Source organism: Budorcas taxicolor, chromosome 4, assembly GCF_023091745.1.
Source record: "Budorcas taxicolor isolate Tak-1 chromosome 4, Takin1.1, whole genome shotgun sequence".
Classification (NCBI taxonomy): domain Eukaryota; kingdom Metazoa; phylum Chordata; class Mammalia; order Artiodactyla; family Bovidae; genus Budorcas; species Budorcas taxicolor.
In genome coordinates, this window is record NC_068913.1 from 45,845,454 (window position 1) to 45,868,061 (window position 22,608).

A 22,608-nucleotide genomic window follows, 5' to 3' on the forward strand; every position below is an offset into this window, starting at 1 on the left:
TCACTTTTTACTTTCATGCATTGGAAAAGGAAATGGCAACCCACTCCAGTGTTCTTGCCTGGAGAATCCCAGAGACGGGGGAGCCTGGTGGGCTGCCGCCTATGGGGTTGCATAGAGTCAGACACAACTGAAGTGACTTAGCAGCAGCAGCAGCAGCAGCAGCAGCAAGGCCCTATAGACGAGGGAGCTCTGATTAACCAGAAACTCTCTTCTGATTATTAAACTGTACTGTGGCTTGTCACCAACTTTAGGGGGCCAGATCTGGTCCCTTTGCAACTGTCTAGGACTTCACTTTCACTTTTCACTTTCATGCATTGGAGAAGGAAATGGCAACCCACTCCAGTGTTCTTGCCTGGAGAATCCCAGGGATGGCGGAACCTGGTGGGCTGCTGTCTATGGGGTCGCACAGAGTCGGACAAGACTGAAGCAACTTAGCAGCAGCAGCAGCAGCAGGATATTTTGAACCTGTGGAAAACTTCATTGATGTCTCCAGGCCTAGTTTATCTGATCAAGAAAGTTAACGTTCAGAAGGAAGTGGACCTGGCTGTGTTTCAAAAATTGAGTTGATTCTTATATGTTCCCTGGAAACTGAAAACTTCCCTTGGGATTTTGAAACAGGACCAAATCAGATCTCAAAACACTCCTGGCACATGTGCCTGCAATCGTTCATTTAATTGGTCGTTTTTTAATTCAATCAACAAACATTTGTTGAGCCAGGTACTGGGCTGGTAGTTAGAGCAGTTCCAAAAATTAACACAAGTCTACTAGGGAAAATATACGTATAAATCAATATTCATTTTAAGAAACAAATAAGCTCCTGTTTACTCTAAACTGCTTAACTTATGCTGAATATGTTTAAGTTCTGATGAATTTTAAGCTTATGGTAGCTATCACTATGTAATATATATTAGCCAATTTTATTTAATTTGTTCTTTCCTATACATCTATCCGTCCATTCCTCATTAATTTGCTCCTTTGCTCATTCATTTTCCACTGACTGTATACGGTATCCATTTTTGTGCCAGGTACTGTTTTAAGTACTTTACACAAATTAGCATATTTAATTTTCATAATGATGCTAAGTGATAAGAGCTTAAATTGAACCACATTAAATTATTTCTATACCATCAGCTTTTGACCAACAAAGATGGCACTTTCATACGGTTCCATTTAATATTATTCCCATTTTATAGATGGTGAAATTGAGGCACAGAAAGGAAGTAACTTGCCTAAAGTCACATAGCTATTAAGCAACAGAGCAGTGCTCAAATCCAGGGAGTTTGGCTCTAAAATCTATGCTTCTAACTACTATTCTGTGCTACCTCTTGAATTTTATATTACAGTTGAATTAGTTGATATTGAAACACTGGCTATTTATGGGTGCAGAAAATCCCCACAGCACATCTCAGCTTCTCGGCATTTGTGAAGTATCTGATACAGTCTGGAATCCATTATACTTTCTCTATCCATACACCTTATCTTACAAGATCTGCTTGTAGTGGAGGCACAAAGGGAGTTTCTTGTGACTTTGCAGGGATCTGAAAGTGACGGTTCATGAGAAGAATGGCAGGTTTTAAATGGAATATGAATTGTGAAGTACCCTCTAGAAAGAATGAAAGGATATCATGAAAGTTATGTATGGTTTTCTGGCTTAAATTCTTAAATGCTTGTCTTTAACACAGTAGACCTGGTAGAGGAATGTTCACCATGGATATCTAAGCTCCTTCTATAAATAAATAAAACTGACTCACTGGGAATAATATTCTATCTGGGAGATTATAAAAATCCACTTTCTATGGAACGTTGCATTTCTTCACAGAGCTGGATAAAGACAGAAAACAGAAAAACGTTACCCATAGTGACTGAAAACTATTATGAGTAAGACTTAAATGGCTGGTGTCCATGGATCAAGTAAGGAAGAGCAGTTTCTCTTTCTCTTTTTTTCTGAAATGCTTCTCTAATATGAAGTGGCACTGGATTGTGTGTGTGTGTAAATGCCTATTATTTTTGTGTGTTCATATGTAAATGAGCTTGCCTTCCAGGCCCCCTGGACTGATGAGAACTGTTTGAGTTCCAAGTACAGGAACCTGTAACTGGAATTAAAGATAAAAAAGTGAATGGGGGCCGCAGAAGGGAAGTCAGAGTTTAGAGCTGGCGTGTTTACAATTAAAAAGGGCCCTGTGTTCCCCTTACTGCCTGGAGAAGGCCCAGAGTCCTAGAGGATGAGTACTAGAGTTGGCTGGTGCAAGAACTCTCTCTTTTGGAGCTGAGCCTACTTCTGCCCAGTTTGCTCTGTTGCTTAAAGCTGACATGCTGAGAGGAAGCCCAGAACGGACTGTTGAATTTGGGACTGTGCCCTTGGGAAAGAGGATGAAAGGGTGTGAGGGATTTTTAGGACATGGATGTGGGGCTAGAGAGGAATTTTGAATCTAGAGAACTATAAGATCAGTAGCCTATTATAAATTCTTTTTCAGAAATAATCTGATAACTTTTTTAATCTTGGGAAGACTGTCCAAATCCATTTGAAAAATCTCATGTTGCTAATTAGCTAATAGAATCTTTTATTTATTTTTTTTTGAATCAGGGCATTTGGGAGATTCATCCCATTGTCAGCCCATTAACATTCGCTTGAGGGCAGAGTCTGAACTTTATCTGACAATGTTGCCAGTGACAGGGGACTCCAGTCTCCCTCTGCTCATGATTCACGTGCTTGGAGAAGGACGCTCTACGGCCTCTCTGAATCCAAGTCCCAGCTGTCTGGCCATCATGTCTTCATCATGTGTGCCTTTCAGGCTCGGCAGTGAATCTTCGTTATTCCCCACCCACATCTAATCAGTTTCCAAGCCAGTTCATATCACATTGCCCCTCCAGGCCCTTCCCTCCCTGTCACTATCAGTGTCCGCAATCCCTCCTGCACAGGTTCACGCACTGGCCTCCCAGCAGGCCTTCATTCCTCCAGTAGCAAACTGGCACTCCTGTCCGTTCTTTGCCTGCAGAGAGTGTCCAACTCTTTGTGACCCCATGGACTGTAATCCACCAGGCTCCTCTGTCCATGGAATTTCCCAAGCAAGAATACTGGAGTAAGTTGACATTTCCTTCTCCAGGGGATCTTCCTGACCCAGGGATAGAACCCCCATCTTCTGTGTCTCCTGCACTGCAGGCAGATTCTTTACCTGCTGAGCCATCAGAGAAGCCCATTCTTTGCCTGTTGCTATGTTAATATTCTGAAAATAAAATTCAGAACCTCCAACCATCCTTCTCAAAAGCTTCCAGTGCCTCCCCAGAGTTTACTAAATGATAGATTCCTTGCTGTCATTCAGCATTCAATCCCTGACATCTACATTCAGAGCACCCTTTACTTTTCCTTCGTAGAACTGGTCATTAAAAAAATGCATGTTTATTTTGTGATTATTTGATGGTCAGTCTTCCCTTTAGACTGGAAAGTGGATGGGAGCAGCAGTCACACCTGTTCCCATCACTGCACACCCAGCCCCTTTGCCTGTTTGTTGAATAAATTAACCTTTCCAGCCTTACCTCCCACCATTCCTCTTACACACCTATTCTAACCCAACTGGATCGTTTACCCTTTCCTGAATGTGCCACATGCTTTCTCACCTTTGAGCCTCTGTTCATAGTGTTCCATTAATACCAGTTACTGAGGCGAGATAACATGGTTAAAAGCCTAGACTAAGATGCTACAGCCTGGGTTCAAATGTCAGCTCTGCCGCTTCCTATTTGTATGATCCTGGGAAGTTTTCTTAGTTTCTGTGAATCTTGGTTTCCCAATTTATAAAATAAGGATTGAGCAGTACCCACCCCATGGTGTTACATGAGAATCAGGTGAGCCTGTACATAGATGCAAGACCTCAGTACGTGTCTGGTATTAGTCACCGTTGTACCACGTGCCAGGCTCTTCAGAGACCTAGCTCGAGTTCCCACAGCAGCCCTGCAGGAACGGTGCTGGTGATTCTGTTTGAGGGATGAAGAGACGGAGACCAGAAAGGCTTAGTTACCTGTATCTAGTAAGCAGCACAGCACGGTTCTGGCCTCTGTTTACTCAGACCCACATGGCTTTTGCTGCTTCTCCAGTGTGTACGTTCTCTCACATCATTTCCACTGTCAGGAATGGCATCAAGCCTGCAAAGCACCTCTCACCTGACATCCAAGGGGGCTTTTCTGTTTCTCTTCCAGTCTGATATCTTCTTCTCCCATGGATGTTGTGTGTCTGGGTTAGTGTTAATAGTGGACTTAGAGCTCTAGCTTTGTGAGAACTAGGGTAGCCCTGCCCATGAGACTCCGATTTGAGAGTGCCTTTTTACTGAATTCCCATAGATTTGCTATCTAACCATATCATTTTAGTTTTTCTTTGCTATGATTTAGTTCAAGGAGACCCCAAAAGCCTTTCTCCAGGGCATACCCAGAGATTAGTCATAAAAAGCATTCCCTTCTGGTCCAAATATTTTCCCCTTCAATAAAATGGTCCCTGGCCATCAGCCTTTAGCCTGGGCATGTGGAGTTTGAAGCTCTTCTGTTAATTTTTCTATTTTGCAATTTTACCATAGAATTATAGACCTATTAAAAGTATAAAAAAACTGTGAACTATATAAAAAAAAAGTCCATTTTTATGCCCTCTTCTTCACTTTGGCCTAGGAAGATGTACATGGTGGAGGGAATACATGTTTATTGGGGACTTACTATATACCATACTTGGTTGTGATAATACAGAGAAGGAACCTTGGACCTTATCTTCAAGGGCCTTTAAGAAGCATTTGTTTGACTCCAGGCACCAAGTGGGGAGCTGAGTGCTTTACTGCCATCACCAGATTCGTTGCCTCTGGGAGGCTGGAGATGCTGGCTGACCCTGTTTATCATCCTGGATCTCTCTTCCCAGGTTTTCACACTCTGCACGTGATCCTTGGCGTCCGCTGTCTGCCTTTGCATAACCTGTTGCATTACATTGATCATGGAGTGTTACTTCTCACAGAAGCAGCTGTCACAAGGCTCATGAAAGGTAAGGCCTCTGAGTTTGCCTCATCCCAGCCCCAGCACCCCCCAGGCTGCCTTTGTGGGTGTGCGACTGTGTGGTCACTCCAGGCCCTGCCACACTCAGAAGGGCCCACACACAGTTTAATGCTCTGCCTTCAGTCTACAGCTGAAGACGGGCTCCATGATTCCGCAGCTGGGCCTGCTGAGTACAGTACGTTTCCCGTAACCATCCTTGGGCCAATGTGCCTTAGCCCTTCAAGGGCTTCTCAATCCACACACAACTATTAGACTCCTTTTCTATACATGAGAGTACTTGAGGATAGGAGACTGAAGGCTTTTTTCTCAAGAAAAATCTCATGAAATGGCTTGCTTTCAGCTGATTAACTCTGTCCTCTCAAAGTAAGACTTGGAATGCAAGGAAAAATGGGAGATACAGTACCTATGGGAATTTGAATTTGAAAAAAGGTCTGTAATATAATAACTATTAAATTATTCAACTGTGGTATTTTATAGATGAGTTTTGTTAATATATATTGAAGTATTTGTCATTCCTCAAGGTGCCTTCTGTTTTAAGTTAGCAAAATTGCTTTGTGACTGGCAGCCTGTTTCAGAACACTGTTCCATGATTTGTAGCAGCGGCTTCATTAAGAAATCCCTTTTTTATTCATAGAGACACAAGCTAATATTTTCATAGCATTGTTAGACTTGTCTTGGAAAACAAGGTTGGGACGTGTGTTATCAGGATGAAGCACTGAAGTATTAGCTTGCTCAGGTATTAAAACGGAGCTTTCTGTTTTGTTTTGTTTTCTTTTTGTTTTGTTTTATTTTGTTTGCCAATTTCTAACTTTCTTGTAGATCTGGACAATACAGAGAAAAATGAAAAACTAAAATTCAGCATCATCATGCGGCTTCCTCCGGTAAACCTGAAGTATACTTTATTTTCTAAGCCTTAGGCATGTACCTTCTTTAATTTTTTCTTGCAAGAAGAGCATTTGCTTGCTTTTGGGTTGAAGTCAATTGAATTTTTCATGCTTCAGCCTTTTCCAAGAAATCCCATCCGTCCCCACCCCTCTGTCTGCTGCCCCCGCTGGGCCTACCGAGTACTTGCCCCTCTGGCTGTATGTGTGCTTCTTGGCACAGACCACCTAGAATGTTTAACCATTTTCTCCTCTTAGGAAACCACAGTAATATTTTCATCTGTGAGTCTGAGGGGAGGCAGAGGGGAAACACATGCTTTTGGCATTTAAACTGATAAATTTAAATACAGGTGAGGTCAGAAGGTTCTGGAACTGTATTTCCTCCCACTGCTGTTCCTGCCATGGCAGGAAAACATTCCCGGGTTGAAGGAAAGATGAGAAACGTGAGCGAAAGGGTTAAACAGGCACTGCTTGTTTTTGTGGAGGATATTAGCTCTCTGAGTCAGAAATGCTGTGAAATTAAGAAATCCCACTGCAAGGTCTTCAGAGCCTCCAACTCTGTGGACTTCCTGGCCCCGAGAGCCTTGGCCAGCTCTGTGCTGTGTAAATACCTTGAACACTCATATTTCTAGCATGATCCTCCCACCAAGGGGTGTCTGATGCCTTTCGGGACCTAGTCATCTTGCTTTGTAACGTCTTCTCACCTTCACAGGCTTACCGAAGCAAAGGCAAGAATAGAAAACAAAGCATATTTTCCATGGCTAGATCTCTCTGGGGAATATCTCTGAACATTTAGTTTGGTTTCTGAACATGTTTTTCTTTTCTTTTCCCCTTATACTCTTAGGGAATTGAAATTTTTGAGCAAGACATTTTCAGAGTACAACCTTTAACTTCATATTAAAATATCACTTAGGGTTGGCATGCACATACTCAGTTTTGAAGAGTAACAGATGAACTCCATTTCAAAAAAAAAAGAGTTTGGCAACATCAGTGCACAAATTGCTTTCCACAGAGTTGCATTTAAGGGAATATTTATTCAAAATTCAGAAGCATACCTCATAGGAAATGGCCTTTCTCCAAGGTCATTAACTATAAAGATGACATCTTTTAGACTAACTAGCTGGAATACAGCTTGTAAAATTATGAATAGATATAAGATAAATTTACTTATTGCTGTGAGCTATAGGTGCCTCTCTCTATTTTTCCATATTTTTAATTACTGACTTAAATTTTTTTAGTGTGGAAGGTACAGAAATTCCTACATACCCCTGTCCCTGCACATGCATGACCTCCCCCATTATCAACAGCCCCCACCATAATGGTCCATCTTCTACAATGGATGAACCCACACTGACACACCATAATCATCAAAGTCCATAGATCACATCAGGGTTCGTGCTTGGTGTTGGTCATTCTGTGAGTTTGGACAAATGTATAAGGAGATATCTCTCATTGTAGTATATACAGAGTATTTTTACTGCCCTAAAAATCCTCCTCTACATATTTTTTTAATTTGCAAAAATAGCTTACAGGTCAGAAGATCTGTCGACTTTGGGATCATCCTGTTAGTTCTAATATAATTTCACGGAACCATGTAAAGCGACTGCTTCAGAACTACAACAAGCAGGTGAGTCTGTGTGGAGCGGAGCCCTGCTATATGTTTTTTTGGAGCCTCTTTGTCCATTTTATGAATGGCCTTTCTTGGTGCTGAAGTATGGACAGCAATTTATAGTTCTTACCACTTTAAGTTCGTGCTTTTTCGGAGAATCAACTGACTTCACAGCTGTTTCCCTTTTAGCCGTGGAGTTCTGTCATGGACAAGTCGTCATTCAGCGTAGAGTTTCTGCCTCTGAACTACTTCATTCACATCCTGACAGACATCGAGTCCTCCAATCCAGGTTAAGTCACTCCTCTATTTCTCAGAATTTGCCTGTTTTTCCTTGATACATCCATCAGTCTCTATTTACTTCTGTGTACCCTTTTCTTACCAAAATGTCCCTTACTGGTAAGTAGGATCTTATTGCATTTGGTTTTAATTAGCAATATACAGTTTACTACCTAAATTACCATAACCACCTTTCAGGTTTAAAAAAAAATTAAGTTATAACCCATTTGGTTGGTGTGAATGGCCTTTCTTGGTGCTGAAGATGAATAAATTTTAACAACACATTCTCAGAATAATACATTTTACTAGGATATAAAATAACTATGATTTCAGTGAGTTGTAGGCACCATATTATAAACGTTCTATGACCTCATAGTAACTCTTTTCTCTGGTTTTCCTTTCAGCTCTGTATGCTTTTGAAGGACATGACAATGTGGATGCAAAATTTGTAGAGGAAGCAGCTCTGAAACACACCGCGATGCTTTTAGGATTATAAAGAGAAAATACAGTTATACCTGCTTCCAGTATCTTAATCTTGCTTATTAGCTCCATTCTCATTGAGAATTCTTTAGCAATATTTTAAATTGGTAACCAAAGTCAGAGTACCTTGTTGAGCCATCTGAAGGTCAGTTTAATACTCTGTTCAGCTAGAACTAAACCACCGTGCTTTATCCCATTTTGAACAGCAGATGAACAGTCAAGTGTAGAGAAATGACAACCTGTCCAAGGAGGTATGCAATGGTGTAAATTCTTCCAAGTGACTGATCTTCCTAGTACTCTCATTGGCCAAAAGTTAGCTTCTGTTATACTCTGAAATAAAATATGCTTCAAAAGTGTAGGAACAGTGCTTAGAAAAACAAAAATTAGACATGTCATTGAGTATGTGACAAGCAGAAAAATTAAAAGTTGCAGAAAAACTCTATCGGAAGGAGGATACTATTTTAAAATACTAAATTTAAACAAAGTGAGATCTATTAATTCCGGTACAGAATAATTTGTAGAATACAACAGTTTGAACATACATAGAGTAGGATTTGTCTTTGTGAAGGTTCAGATGAAACTGTATTTAATATTATAAAGTGTTTTTTTATATTTATAAAAGTTTGATTTAGCAATACCTCATCATTTAAAAAAAGACACTGAAAGTTTTAGCCTGACTCCTTTGTTCTTTGAACTTTACCTTTTCATTCCTGTCAAGAATCATCAGTCCATGAACATGTTCCCCGAACCCCATGAAGCCTAATGAGTTCTCCCATTTTTCTTTTTTCCCCCTTTCTCTTCTACAGTGACATTCCAACCATAATATAGTTGCTTCCTGTAAAAAGCCCATGACCCTTTACTTTTGTCTCTTTATGCTGTTTCCATCCGTGAACTTGTAACATTTTAATGATTACAAACTTCACTAGCTGGTGTAATAATTCAGCTTTTTAAAATCATCACTGTATTCTAAAAATTATCCTTTCCTACACAATTTCCCGTTTTGGTTAAATCTTTCATGGTCACTGAGGTCAAAATCTTGGAGCCATATCAGCAAGGCGGTGCTGATTTTTCCTCCTGATAAGGTCACTATTTTTCATTCCCTACGCTTTCCTTTTCTCACCAGGGTTGTTTCTGTTGCTTTCTGAAGTCTAATTCATCTGACGCATATTTGAGACAAACACTAGTTTGATCCTATCACCACTTTCCTCATAATCCTTCAAGCACTTGGCATTTATTACAGGATAAATTCCAAACTCCTTGACATTCAAGTCTCCGATATCCTGGCCTCATACACTTCCCTAGTACTAGTGTTCCCTTCGTACCACACTGGCTCACTGGGCCTGGAGCACGACTTTTGTCTTCTTACTTCCAAGTCTTCCTCAGGTTATTTCCCCCACCTGGAATTCCCCTCCACTTACTAAAATCTTATTTATGCTTAACAGCCAGATAAAAAGTTGCATCTGAGTGATCGATCCCTGGCCACTCCAATGCACAGTGGTATCTCACTCTCCAGACCTGTAGCATTGTTGTAATATTTAAGCATTCAAACCTTTCTGATTTTTAAAAATTATTTTTCCTTTCAATATTGTTAAACCTCTAATGTGTTTGTTTTTTGAATCCCTAATTACTGATCCTACAGCACAGCAGCTGTGTTTAAGTATGCAGTATTTTCCGGCATTAACCACAGCTTATACAGCATCACTTATAGGCACTCCCAAGGAATTGCTTTTTAATGATTTCACAAAGCAGTCAGGTAGGTTCAGGACTCCTAGACTGAGGAGGAGATTCAGTCTGTCTGTAAATCCAGTCTATCAGGTGGGGGCTTGGCACAGATTTTGTTTGGTTTAGAAAAACAAACGAATGGGATATTTTCACTCTCAGAGTAGAGAAATTAAATTTGTAACTGATATCAATATGAAATGACAGTAGTTTGAGCATATTAATGAGTGGAAGAACCACAGGCTTCAAATCTACTTGTGTATTTTTATATGAGAAAGTAAACAGAATCATGAAAGTATATTTGGGTGCAATACAATATAGAGTAATGAAATAAGTGAAACTGGCCTCATTTTCAACTCTTTCACATGCAGAGTTATAAATATTTTCATTGAAATTTTGAAAGATCTGGCATCCAAAGAAAGTAATCACTAGCATATTTGCCTATAATATTGTGGAAAATCTAGTTTTAAGAAAGGAAAAATAGGGCATGAATGTTTTGCACAAAAGGATTCTTTATTTGTAAACAGAATCATTTATAATGTCACTTTAAAAAAGTCAAGGTCCCTTACTGCTTTTCAGTTTAGATTTACCAACATCAACTTCCAATATAGCTATTTACTTACCAAAATGAGTTATGCCCCTGTGATACTTGGGATATTTTTCTTTTAAACCATTTTTTCTTTCTCTTTAAAGTGAGTATATTGAGCAGGATCTCCTTTTCTTTTTGTAATAAAGACCACTGTCAATTTCTGTACTTTGTTGAAAAGGTGTTTATTTTTATCGCATTTGTATAGCACTCAGACTCCTATATATTTCTGAAATGTAATCAAGAGATGGAGTGAAAAAGAAAAATCAATGGGTGTGAAAGGAAGTATATGTTGTCTGTTGGGTAATTGTGGATACTGTGTTTGTTTGTAATTTAGGGCTGTTTGCTGACATTTTCCAGCTGTGGATGTGAAAAAGCCTGGTTGAAGTATCTCCTTCAGAAGCCTGGGTTGGTTCACATGTTCAGATTTCAATCGGCTTTATAACAGGTTTCCTTATGTGTCTTATGTTGGCCCCAGGTTCACTGGGTTTGAAAGGAGCCAGAGCGCCATATGGTTTTGGCAGAGGGAGAGTGGCCTCTGCCTCTGGGATGTAGGCATTTGGACGCTGCTCCGCAGTCGTGTAAACACCATTGGGCAGCTGGCGAGTTTCAGCTTCCAAGAACTCCTGCAAAGAATGATTTATCATTTTCAGTTTTTGAAAACAGTGGTTAAATCACTTTATCCCCAGGGCCCATCAGACACAGCTGGGTCTGAGCACCCGTTGGCTATGCTGGCCAACATTCCAAGGGACAAAAGGGTGTGAGGGTAGAGTCACCAAACACACCCACCCCCACACACATTTCCTCTCACTAGAATGGCCCATGTTGCTCAAGCATCACTCTGTTCCTGGGGTTTAGGGTTTACCATAAACTGGTTGATAGGGCCTAAAGTCACCACATTCCAAACTCAGTATCTTACATTAAGCACTAGTTATTTCCATGTCTGTGACAAAGGCAGGATAATCTTTTTCCTTTGGTAGGTCACTGGTGAGCAAATGGTACAAAGGAAGAGATAAGGAGTAAAAGAGAATTAGAGGAAAGTAGTCAGCAGCTTGCTTTGAGCCTCAAGATTCTGCCTGTGTTTCTGGAAAACAGGAATCTCTTATAGCATTAAAAAGAACTTGGGGGAAAAAATGGAGACAGGTAAATGACAGCTGGGACACCACAGGTGAAAATCTGAATGCCTTCAAAAATACAATCCTAGGCAGTGAGTGTGAGAATGATAAGTCAGACCCTGTTTTCAAGAATTCTTAGTATGTGTTTGGAGTACACTTTTTTCTTGGCTTAGAGAGTGAATAGTGATCTTCTGGGGATGTCTGCCCCATAGTCAAGAGTAAGTTGTAGGTCTCTTTTGAAAGAGATGCCTAATTCCACTCTAAGATTATTGAAAAATCATGGGAGTAGGAAAAGAACTGGACACAAAGCCCCTAGGTGGGGCCAGTGATAGAGTTAGGTCCTTGGTGGGAGAAGGGTGGCACTGGAGTCATCGCTTCTGCACCAAATGCAGAGTCTTCAGAAGCCTGTGATGAGCATATGCTTGAGGCCTTACAATATGCTGTGGTGGCCACAGCAGATGGACATCGAAGAGCAAGGTATGGTCTGAGCAGGGCTGCAAAGACAGAGACTGGAGACCTAAGATAGAACCAGTGCCAGCGTGGTCATTGCTGTGCTAGCGGGAGGCCCTGGCGTGGGACTTGGTGCTTGCCAAATGCTCTCCAGGGAATAGTCTGACCCTTCACACTGTTGTACTTTGACTACGTACGTAATAGCTTAAAAAAGGCAAAACTTCTCTCTAATCAGTTGTTAGGACTCTGTGTGCTGTGGAGTAGAAAAATTTCATGTATTTTGGGAGGATTGACAACCCCTGAAACAGCCCTTCCTGGCACACTTTATAAATGCAATGTAGAAAATAAAGAAGCCATAGCTTACCCGAGACTTTTCAGCGATGGCCAAGGCATACATTTCTTCATCTCGAAGTACTTTCAGCCATTCTCTCTCAATCTCTTTATTGAGGGGAAGACCCTTTTCCATCCTGGAATTGCAAGTGAAGATGAACTGTTCCTTCTCCTTGACTTCCTTTTGGAGTTCAATGGCCATAGCTTGTTTCATGGACAGCTCAGCAACAAGAGCCATCATTTTTTCAGTAGCATCTTTGATCTTTTTCTGGTAGCCGTTCATCTAGGATTAAAAAGCCCAAGGCTTAGCCTATGTATACTCTCCATGAAGACAGGCTGCTGGCTGTCTGTGATAGTGGGTGGCATTCTTGCCTGAAGAAGGGAGAGGTTAAGTGGGAATTCACAGAGACTAAGGACTGGAGGAGACCTCAGAGATTCAGCGCAACACTCTGGCTGTGAAATAAGGACAGGAGGAAGGAAAAGAAAGAGATCTGTTCATCTAGGCAACGGATTTCCAGGTGGGTAGAATTGAGGGGAATCGTTTAGTGTCTCCATATTTAAGAGATGGTAAGAACAAGGGAAAGGATATTCTTGATGTCTTTAAGTTTTGACCTGATTTTGCCTTCTTGCTAGTTTGCTACTTATCCAGGGGGGAGAATCTGATAGAATGGAACTGTATTAGTTACAGTGTATTAACACTGGCTTAAATAAGATAATCAGCATCTGTGATGATTTTTAATAGAAGCTATTAAACGTATGTTTTATTGATCATAGTTCCAAGGATGCACCATAATGAGGTCATAAGCAAGCATGAGCTGAACTGGACCATCTGGACAGTAATTTGATGAAATGTAATATTCCTAGTTGTGTGTGTTTACATGCATGTACTTACCTTTTCATATGAGCTATTTATCATTGAATTAAAGAATCAAAGAATTAAAAGATAAGACTAAGTGGAAAATTTGATTTTAAAGGACAGAAAAGAAGTAAAAGTTGGAATTGGTTCCTATAAGCTTTCTGGCCCACTGCATGGCCTTTCAATGTGGCCTTAGCCCTGGTGGGGCAGTAAGAGATGACTCCTCCCACCTGCCAACACTCACTGTTGTATTACTTTGCCTTAGTATTTCTTCATATCCTTTCACTACTGACATCATAGTATAAATGTATTTGGGTATAGCCTGTCATCCCACAGGAACGTATTCTTCATGGGGACAAGGTCTATTTGTTTTACTCATAATGTTCCCAGTGCTTAGAATATAGGAAGCAAAATTAAAAACTGAATGTTTGTTGAATGAAGGAATGAATACGTTCTTAGTCTAATTGCTCAGTCCTTTGAACCAAGGTAAACTGAGACACAAATATGAGCTTCCAAAAACTACACCCTACCTCAAAACACTTTCTTCCCTAGAGTATATACTGGTCTATCTGTACATTTGCTTACAGAAACGTTGCTGCTGGTGACTTAGCTTTCCTCTGAAAATATAATGACCAATTATTATGTGCAAACTTTGTCTCTTTAATGGGATAGGGAATATAATTTTTTTTGGTTGCACTGGATCTTCGTTGCTGCACGCAGGCGTTCTCTAGTTGCAGCGAGCGGGGGCTACTCTGTAGTTGTGTTCCATGGACTTCTCATTGTGGTGGTTTCTCTGTTGTGGAACAAGGGCAAGCAGGCTTCAGTAGTTGTGGCACACAGGCTTAGCTGCCCCATGGAATGTAGAATCTTCCCAGACCAGAGACTGAACCCATGTCCCCTACAGTGGCAGGCAGATTCTTAACCACTGGACCATCAGGGAAGTCTGGGAATATAAATTTTTATAACTCTTCTATGCTGTACTAATTTTTAGGAAGCATAATTTGAATAAAAATGATAGGCATTCAAAGCTTCAATGATGAGTCATTATCTCTCTTAAATTTCATTAATTAATTAGCCATTGCACACTTGAGTGTATGTATAAGTAACCAACCTCTCTTCTCCTTAGCAAAAAAAACAAAAAACAAAACAAAAAAAACGGATGGTGTTATTCTGGGTTCTCTAAGTCTTTGCTGACATTTCACACTTTCTGTTCATTTGGGAAACTCGTAAGAGGAGCCATAAGCTCTCCAGGAGAGATGAGAGATGAGCTATGCAACCTTGCTGAGCACCTTCAAGGGGCCAGACATTTCTGCTTCACTATGTGATGCTTGCCACCACGTTAGCTGATATCACACCCATTTCACAGATCAGTAAACTGAGTTTTAAGATTGTGTATATTTCTCAAGATCACTTGCTAGTGTTGATAAATCACAGATCTGGGATCTGAATGTCTTGTCTTCCAACTCTGCCTACTATGAACAGGTTATTTTAAACGGAGGAGGATGAAAGCCAGGTAGAGAGCATGGAAGGTGGAGAAAGGAAAGGGGAAATAAATCATGAGGACAGGACTCAGTTCTGTTGGAACCTTCCTGGCCACGTGTATGGTCTCGACAGCTCCTATTTGTGTTACTTGGGCTTTCCAGTTGACTACCGGAGAGACTGCCATCAGCTTTGACAAGCCAGCCCTCAGCAAAACCAACTTCCCCCACAGAAAGGGAAATTCATTTTCCAAAAGAAAGGAAGGCAACATTAAAGAAACTCCAGATATGCTAATTTAGGCTAAGTTTATGAGCTTAAAAAAGTTTCTTAAGGTTTCTTATTTTATGAGGCAAAGCTGAGATTTGCACAAGTGCTGCAGTCCATTAGTGGAAATGATTAGAGCGGAAGAGGAAAAACCAAATAAAAGTGGCCAAGAAGGCTTCAGATTTACAATAGTTGAGTGTGCCAGAACTGTTTCTCAAACAAAACCGTCAACTTATTCAATAAATGTTTTTCTAGAGGTTAGTACGTGCGAGGCATCTGGAAAACTAAGAGTAAGAAAGAACCACTGCCCTCAGGAGCCACAGTGGGAGGCATAGCGTCACTGTTATCCATGGCATCTTCTTAACCGTTTCCTCCCTTTTGCAGTGTGTGGACATTGGGTCCTTTCCCCTTTTGCACACAGCAGCTCGAGTGACTGTTGCTGACTGAATAAAACCCTGAGCTGTCACAGAAGGAGTCTCCAAGGGGCCAGGGAGGCCAGGCAGGCAGCAGACCCTCTGACTCCAGACAGTGCAAAGTCCTGTTGCATCCTAATCGCCAGCCTCGCTCCTCTTGGTATAGCTTCCAGAGTCTCTGCCTGACCCCTAAGCTTTGGATCAGAAGCCCTGGTATATTCAGCTTAGGGAATTAGGAAGGTCAGTGTTACTGGCCTTTCTTCACTAGTGGGGCCTGGTGGCAGCTCCACCCTGTGGTGTTGTGTGATTGCTATTCTGTTTAATGGTTCCCTTCCATTCTGGGGGGCTTCCCTGGTGGCTAAGTGGTAAAGAATCTGCCTACCAATATAGGAGACGTAGGTTCAGTCCCTGGGTCAGGAAAATTCCCCTGGAGAAGGAAATGGCAACCTACTCCAGTATTCTTGCCTGGGAAATCCCATGGACAGAGGAGCTTAGCAGGCTACAATCCATGGGGTTGCAGAAGAGTCAGACACGACTTAGAGACTAAACAACAACACTACTGCTGGGATCTGGCTGCTTCTGGATTTAGGCAGTTCCCATGCAAACTGCTGGATAAGTGAGCCCCTCCCTTCACAAGGAAGTAGAAAGGATTTAACATGGCGCATGAAATATGAAGATAGTGATGGTCATTTTTGAGTACGTACTCTGTTAAGTGAAATTTGTGTACTGTCATTGAAAGGCTTAGAACTTCCCATTATAATGAGAATTCATTCAGGGAAACAAGACTGAAACTTACCTTGGGCAATTCTCTAAGAGTCATCTTTACAGTATAAATTTTAATTCTTTGTATTTCTCTAGTTATACAGCCTAACCTCTCCAGGGCTTTTCTCAGCAAATGAAGCCATCTATGGAAAGTGGAGGGTGATAGAGGAGGAAGGGCAGAAGAGAGAGGGCAGGGACTTGGGCAGACCTTCTTGGCTAAGAGTAGTGTGTCCTGCTTGCAGGCCTGCGTCTTGCTGTAGAGCCTGTCTGTGAGCCGGGAGATCTGTTCATAGATGAAATCCTTCTCCAGCAACTTCTCCTCCTTCTTAGCCAGCTGTAGTTCCAGCTACAGTTAAAAAGAATTTCAAAGGGAGAAAAAAAGTCATGCAAGTCAAAATCTTTCCTAATTAGAGTACTATTCCCCCTTTTCCCCAATGAAAACCCCTTGCCTTCATAACTCCAGAAGGTCTTTAGAGCTGGACGAAGCCCAGACTTACCCTCTCCAACCTCCTCCATCCCCTCCCCTCACATGCGCTATGGAGTTCTTTCTCCCCATGGCAAACAATGGACCTCTCGGCTCCATCTAGCTCCCATATTGTCATTCCTCTGATATGCTCCCATCAGGAAGACTAATTCATTTAAGATGCCAAAATTGCTCCCATGGGCTGTGAGACAGAGATGGGTATCTTGAAAGCACTCACATTTTGCTTCTTTTGGCAACAGCTAAAGTCAAGCTTAGATTTTGTTACTAAATTACAATGAAAGGACTATATTAGTGACTAGAATCATGAGGGATTAATCTGCATAACATGAGACAGTACCACAGATATCTGTGACACTGACCAACAAGGGGACAACAGATGCTATTTTAAGAGAAGACATTTACCGCATCCATTTTTTTGATCATTTCTTCCTCAGTCATATCTTTCCCTGGAAGTAAGCGTGTTCTGTTCTCACCCTCAGGGTTTATAAACTTTTTCTCCAGGTCTTTTATTTTGTCTGTACACTGTGAAAACTGTTAAACAAGAAAGAAACATTAACTTTGCTCAGTAAATCTTAAAGTCACATAGCCCAGGGTCTTTAGGGTCCCTCCAGGCAAAGTTGGAAGGGAATTCTTAACAACCCTTCAGCTGGGACTCGGGGTGAGACAGTATTTCTTCTCACTCATGGTACCAGGAGGAAGATGCCTGTTGATGCTATTAATACAAAGCCAAGTGGTGATTTCTAGGGCACCAAAAAAAAAAAAAAAAACAGACTTTATAACCAGTCCTTTTATTACTTCCCATTTGTGTTATATTCATGGGATGCCGTGTAGCTGTAGAGCTCTGACTATACATGCTTGATCTCTTTACCGCATACTGTTACAGGGGCCAAGGTAGACTGCACACAGGGCGCTCAACACACGAGCCTCCAGTTTAAATCCCTTGCTGGCAACAGGCTTAATGGCCTACCAGAGAAGAGTGGAGTTCTGATTACTAGGTGAAAACAGTGTGCAGTCTGTGAGGAATAGCCTGAACTATCTGTATTTTTTTTGGTAAACACCCAATATGTTGTTTCATATATCAACTATATTTATTGACCCTGAGACTTTGGAGGTAGATGAAGAAATACAGAAACTCCCAAGTAGGAGTGGCAGCTAAACCTAGCTGTTTTATAGGTAGAGATGTTGAACACAGTGAAAACCAAGAGTCATCACTTTTAGCTTTTCTACTGAAAATCTGTATAATCTCAGGCAAATCATTTATCTTCTCTAAACCTTAGGTTCCTCAACTGTCAAATGGGAAAATAAATCCCAAACTCATGGGATTGATCCATTAAAAGAGATAATACATTTAGAGTACTTGACAACATATCCAAGAGTGATACAGGTAGAATTTAAAATTTTAGATTTATTCTCGTCCTCCCAACAAAAAAGAATTTCAAATGGTGACATGAATATTTTTTTCTCTCTCCACACTTCCTAATTGCGCTTAATATGGAGTTAAAGTATCCTTGTATGTGTAACTAAGCATTTGTTGTATTTGTTATTAATAATATTTAATGTCTCCATGGTTAATTAGGGAATTAAATAGGAAAAAAATATGGTACTTGCTTATCAAAGTGGTACCTTGATTGATCTTATTTTCCCATGGGCTTGAAGAAAACCTGTTTCCTTTTTCTATATAAAATGGTGTTCTTATGTCCTTAAATAGTTCACATGACTTCTGAGAACCCTAAAAAGAGGCTATCATTGTAAGTAAAATATTGCAGGAAAATGTGACTCATGATAATCCTTGGATTAGGCTGTTGGACAATTAAGAACTGTTGCAAGAAACCAAAAAATTCAAACCTTAAGAGAATTCTGAAAATGATACAAAAAAGAGGAAGATTGGGGGAAGAAAAAAAAAAAAGAGCACAAAACACTGTCACTGTAACAAACAACAGGACGTGACAGGGATCTGGCACTACATGGCAGGGGCTTGCCTGAAGTTCAAGATTTCACATCATATCCTTCAAAGCACAAAGTGATTCGTGCTCAGTATACAATTAAATAATTAGATGCAGTCTGAAGACTAATGGGAAACTTTCTATTCAGCTGTTCTTTGGCTTAGAACTAAGATGGCCCCTGGGGGGGCAATCCGGAATGGTGAGGCTGTGGACGGGAGATGGTGGCGGATGAAGGATGGAAAGACAAGGCTGTGAAATGGAGCTAGGCTGGGGTGCTGCATGGGCCAATACACCTGGGGGACTGTTCCCAGAGGTGGGGTGGTCCTAAGAACTCTACTTGTCTGATACTTAATTTGAATTCCTTTGCATTTCTTTAACGTATCCTCTTACACTGGTTTCCCAGTTCTTCAGTAAAGTTAGTTTACAGACACAGACCTCACAGAATGGCCTTGTGTCAGTGCAGGCGGAAAGAGGAGTGTGACACAGAAGTGCACCAGACACAATGTTTGCGATCTGAGGAGGGGATCCCCCAAATGAACCACAGATTGGAAGCAGGAGTCAGTTTGTGGGAGACCTGGGGGAGGCCTGGGGGCTCTGACTCAGGGCTGCACTTATTGAAGAAGTGAACTGGAGAACACAAAGCTAAAGAAATTCTGGAATCCAAACCTTAGTGTATTTGTGCAAAATGAAAGATCCTTTTGTCTGTATAGCATATTACACATTCAAATGCCATGAAATAGTACACGCATCATCCAATTTCATAAAGCCCTATAAATTGCCAAGACATGATTAAAAAAAAAAAGACCCAGAACTGTGTCTATAGCATGAACTAATAAAATCATTTGCCTGTATACCTAGAAAAAGACCAGAAGGATCTCATCTAAATTTTTCATAAGTTTAATAGTAATTATATCTTAGGGATGTAATTTTTTCTTTAACTTTTTAACATGTTTTACAAAACTTCGTAAGTGGAACTTGTCTTAGTTTTCTAATAAAAAAATCTGAAAGCAAACGGGACTTTATAGAAAACAGGTTAAAATGTGTTCCTGCTACATTGAATCAATGGGAAAAATTTAGCCTCAAATGTTTTAGTTTTTTTTTTCTTCTATTTTCACTAAGAAAAAAAGTGTAATTATTACATAAGAAGAAAACAGCTTTATATTAATGGTTTTATTTATTGGCTATTTTGTGTTTAAATGCTATGACTTTATTCCACTTTAAAAAAACCACATCAAAGGCCAAGTTATTAAATTAGAGGGAAATTACAGGTGTTAACAAGGAGTTATGATTATCAATGTAGAAGAAACAAAAATCTTGGCTCTAGAGAACAAGAGTACCAAAGATAAGAGGGCTAGATGGCCTGCGAGATCTTCCAGCAGGCATCAAAAGCATCATTATGTGGGTGGCGGTGGAAGCCTGTCGTCTTCCCGGGTGGTGAAGTGGTAAAATATCCACCTCCAATGCAGAAGATGTGGGGTTCAATCCCTGGGTCAGGAAGATGCCCTGGAGAAGGAAATGGCAACCCACTCCAGTATTCTTGCCTGGGAAATCTTGTGGACAGAGGGGCCTGGTGGGCTACTGTCATGGGGTCAGCTACAGTCTAACATGACTAAGCACACACAGCGAGAGCCAGCTCTGAAGAAGTTGAGCTAGAGTTGAGATTTGTGAGAGTCTAAATTCCAAGAAAGGCAGAAAGTGAGTCACCAGGGATTGAAGGACAGTCTATAGTTCAGATGTCTGAAGCACAGATTGTACCCTGACATTTAACTCATGAGTTCTCCTAGGTACCAGGAGTAGCATGCCTTGATTTACAAGAAAGAACTTATATGACATACAAACAAAGGAGGAAAAAAAAAAAAGGCAAATGGTCCCAGAAATTTTGTCATGAATATATTTCCCACCTGAATCTGGAGCACTGCCAAGTCAGCATCCAAAGCACTCTTGACTGGCAGTAATTTCCGGGTCACGTGAATCTGTCTTTGCTTTTCAGCAATCTTGAGTTTCAGGAATCGGATCTTTTCCTCCAGGACATGAAGTTCAATTTCTCCATTTAGCTTCATCTTCTCTTGGATATTTATTTTTTCATAAAAAATGCACACTTCCTCTTCCCGCTCTATCAGCTGAACACCACTACGGTCAAATTGAAAGGCAGAGGCTGAGAGGATTTTGAGGCCACTGTTTTACTAGTCATTGTGGTCCCCTCTGGATTTGGGTGCAAAATAACACATCAACATTGCATAATTCCAGAAGACAACAGATACTCACTGTTGGCTTTCTAGTTAAACTCTTACATTTTGAATGTTTCTGGGCATGAGACAGAGAGGGTTGTTTAGCATCTGGACTCTGAGCTAACTGTGTTGTTGGCTGGCCTTAGTATATCTGCAAGTCCCAAAGGTTTTCCCTGGATAGGAAAGAATGTCACTCCCCACACTTGAACAACGTGATCCCAGAGTCTGATTTTCTGCAGACCCTTTTCACGGGCCAGACTCGCCAGCCAAGATCTGGCCAGAGGTACCCAGGCAGGCGGCCAGGGAATGTGTTTCTTGCAGCTATTCTGCTCTCTCTAACTTGCCAGACCCATTAGGCTCTTTCACAGTTAAATATTTCTGATGCACGTTTCCCCATAAGCAAAATCCTGTCTTTTGAAATCATGCCAGGGGAAAGACCCCTCCTGAGGAGACTATGGGGTAAAAACAAAGTAAGAATTTTCAAATTCCAGCCTCACAGAACTGACCAGGGTCTGGGAACACACTGCCTACATGCTTTGATTTGTGCCAGGAGCCACATGAGAGGACTTTCTTTTCCCAGAGAAAACACCTGCCAGGCCTTTGAAAAAGTTGTGTTTGTCAGGACCCTGAAGTTCTCCCCTGATACTGTCTGCATCTATTATCCCAGAGTTATCCCATCTATTATCCCAAAGCAATCTTTCATTGCTTTTTCTTTCTCTCGCCTCCCTCAAGACATGTGTGAACAGGGTTATATTTGGTTACTCTTAGCTCTGTTTTTTTTCTCACTTGCTGTTCACTGGGTCATCTCCTGAGCTTCTTTGATCTCTTGACATCAGAAGCCAGGTGCGATGCTTTATGACCGTTTTTACTTTCAGGGCCCAGCACTTACACAGAACACAGCCTTACACAGAACAGCACACAAGCAAGGTTTGATGAAAAGAAAAAAAACACATAATGCCTGACATAATTACTACAAGGTTCTATAGTCTCAAATGCCAGATTTCTTAGAGCACAAGAAACTCGGGAAAACTGTTAAGTAGTAATTGATTAATATTATTATAGCTGGGAGAAATAATGCTTCAAGGGTAACACCTCTTGAAGGTGATACTTACTTGCTGAGAAAATGTACTGGGTGAATCATTTAATAAATCTGTCCCCAAAGTGAATACAAGATCCAAAGATGACTTATTTATATCAATTATTCTGAAATAATTTGATAGTATCCTAAATGGTAGCCTGAGAAAGGACTGTGATCTTTAAGCGAGCAGCTTCCCAAACCCTACTCTTGCCTATCTCTCTTATGAGGACAAAGTGTCTTGTTTTCAAGGAAAGCATACAGCCCCCCTCCCTGCCCTGCAGAGGCTAATGACATCTAAGTGTCAAAGGTCCCTCACTGTTCACTGTCAAGTCTAGATAGAAAAATGGGCAACACTTCTAAATCAGGTCTCTGGGTTCTTTACTCTCACATCAGGTTCCTGGTTTTCACCTTTCATTTCGACGCTGAACAGCTCTTTCATATTTCTTCCGAAGCTGTACCATCTCCTCTTCAATCATTGTGATCATGTTGGCAAGTCTGTCGATGTTATTTAACTGGGCTTCTTTCTTCTCTTTCATTTCTTGAAGTTTTGCTACAATTTTGCACACATCGTTCTGCATGCTTTCTCTGATGGTAATGTTGTTGGCATGCTTCAGCATAGAATTTTGTAGCTTT

General features: G+C 40.9%; 2 protein-coding genes across 2 annotated transcripts in view; one reads left to right on the forward strand and one right to left on the reverse strand.

Moving 5' to 3' along the window:
* GSAP (gamma-secretase activating protein) overlaps positions 1 to 8,284 on the forward strand; it is an 86,521-nt gene extending 78,237 nt beyond the window's left edge. The window contains exons 27-32 of the mRNA XM_052638842.1: positions 2,997 to 3,080; positions 4,892 to 5,011; positions 5,842 to 5,903; positions 7,429 to 7,530; positions 7,702 to 7,801; positions 8,193 to 8,284. Coding sequence (XP_052494802.1) covers positions 2,997 to 3,080; positions 4,892 to 5,011; positions 5,842 to 5,903; positions 7,429 to 7,530; positions 7,702 to 7,801; positions 8,193 to 8,284 — 560 coding nt within the window. The remainder of the gene's footprint in view (positions 1 to 2,996; positions 3,081 to 4,891; positions 5,012 to 5,841; positions 5,904 to 7,428; positions 7,531 to 7,701; positions 7,802 to 8,192) is intronic.
* Positions 8,285 to 10,754: 2,470 nt separating this feature from the next.
* CCDC146 (coiled-coil domain containing 146) overlaps positions 10,755 to 22,608 on the reverse strand; it is a 118,854-nt gene continuing 107,000 nt past the window's right edge. Inside the window, exons 13-18 of the mRNA XM_052638634.1 lie at positions 22,384 to 22,608; positions 20,571 to 20,799; positions 17,129 to 17,257; positions 16,451 to 16,588; positions 12,503 to 12,751; positions 10,755 to 11,199 (exon numbers count right to left, since the gene is read on the reverse strand). Coding sequence (XP_052494594.1) covers positions 10,996 to 11,199; positions 12,503 to 12,751; positions 16,451 to 16,588; positions 17,129 to 17,257; positions 20,571 to 20,799; positions 22,384 to 22,608 — 1,174 coding nt within the window. The 3' untranslated portion in view covers positions 10,755 to 10,995. The remainder of the gene's footprint in view (positions 11,200 to 12,502; positions 12,752 to 16,450; positions 16,589 to 17,128; positions 17,258 to 20,570; positions 20,800 to 22,383) is intronic.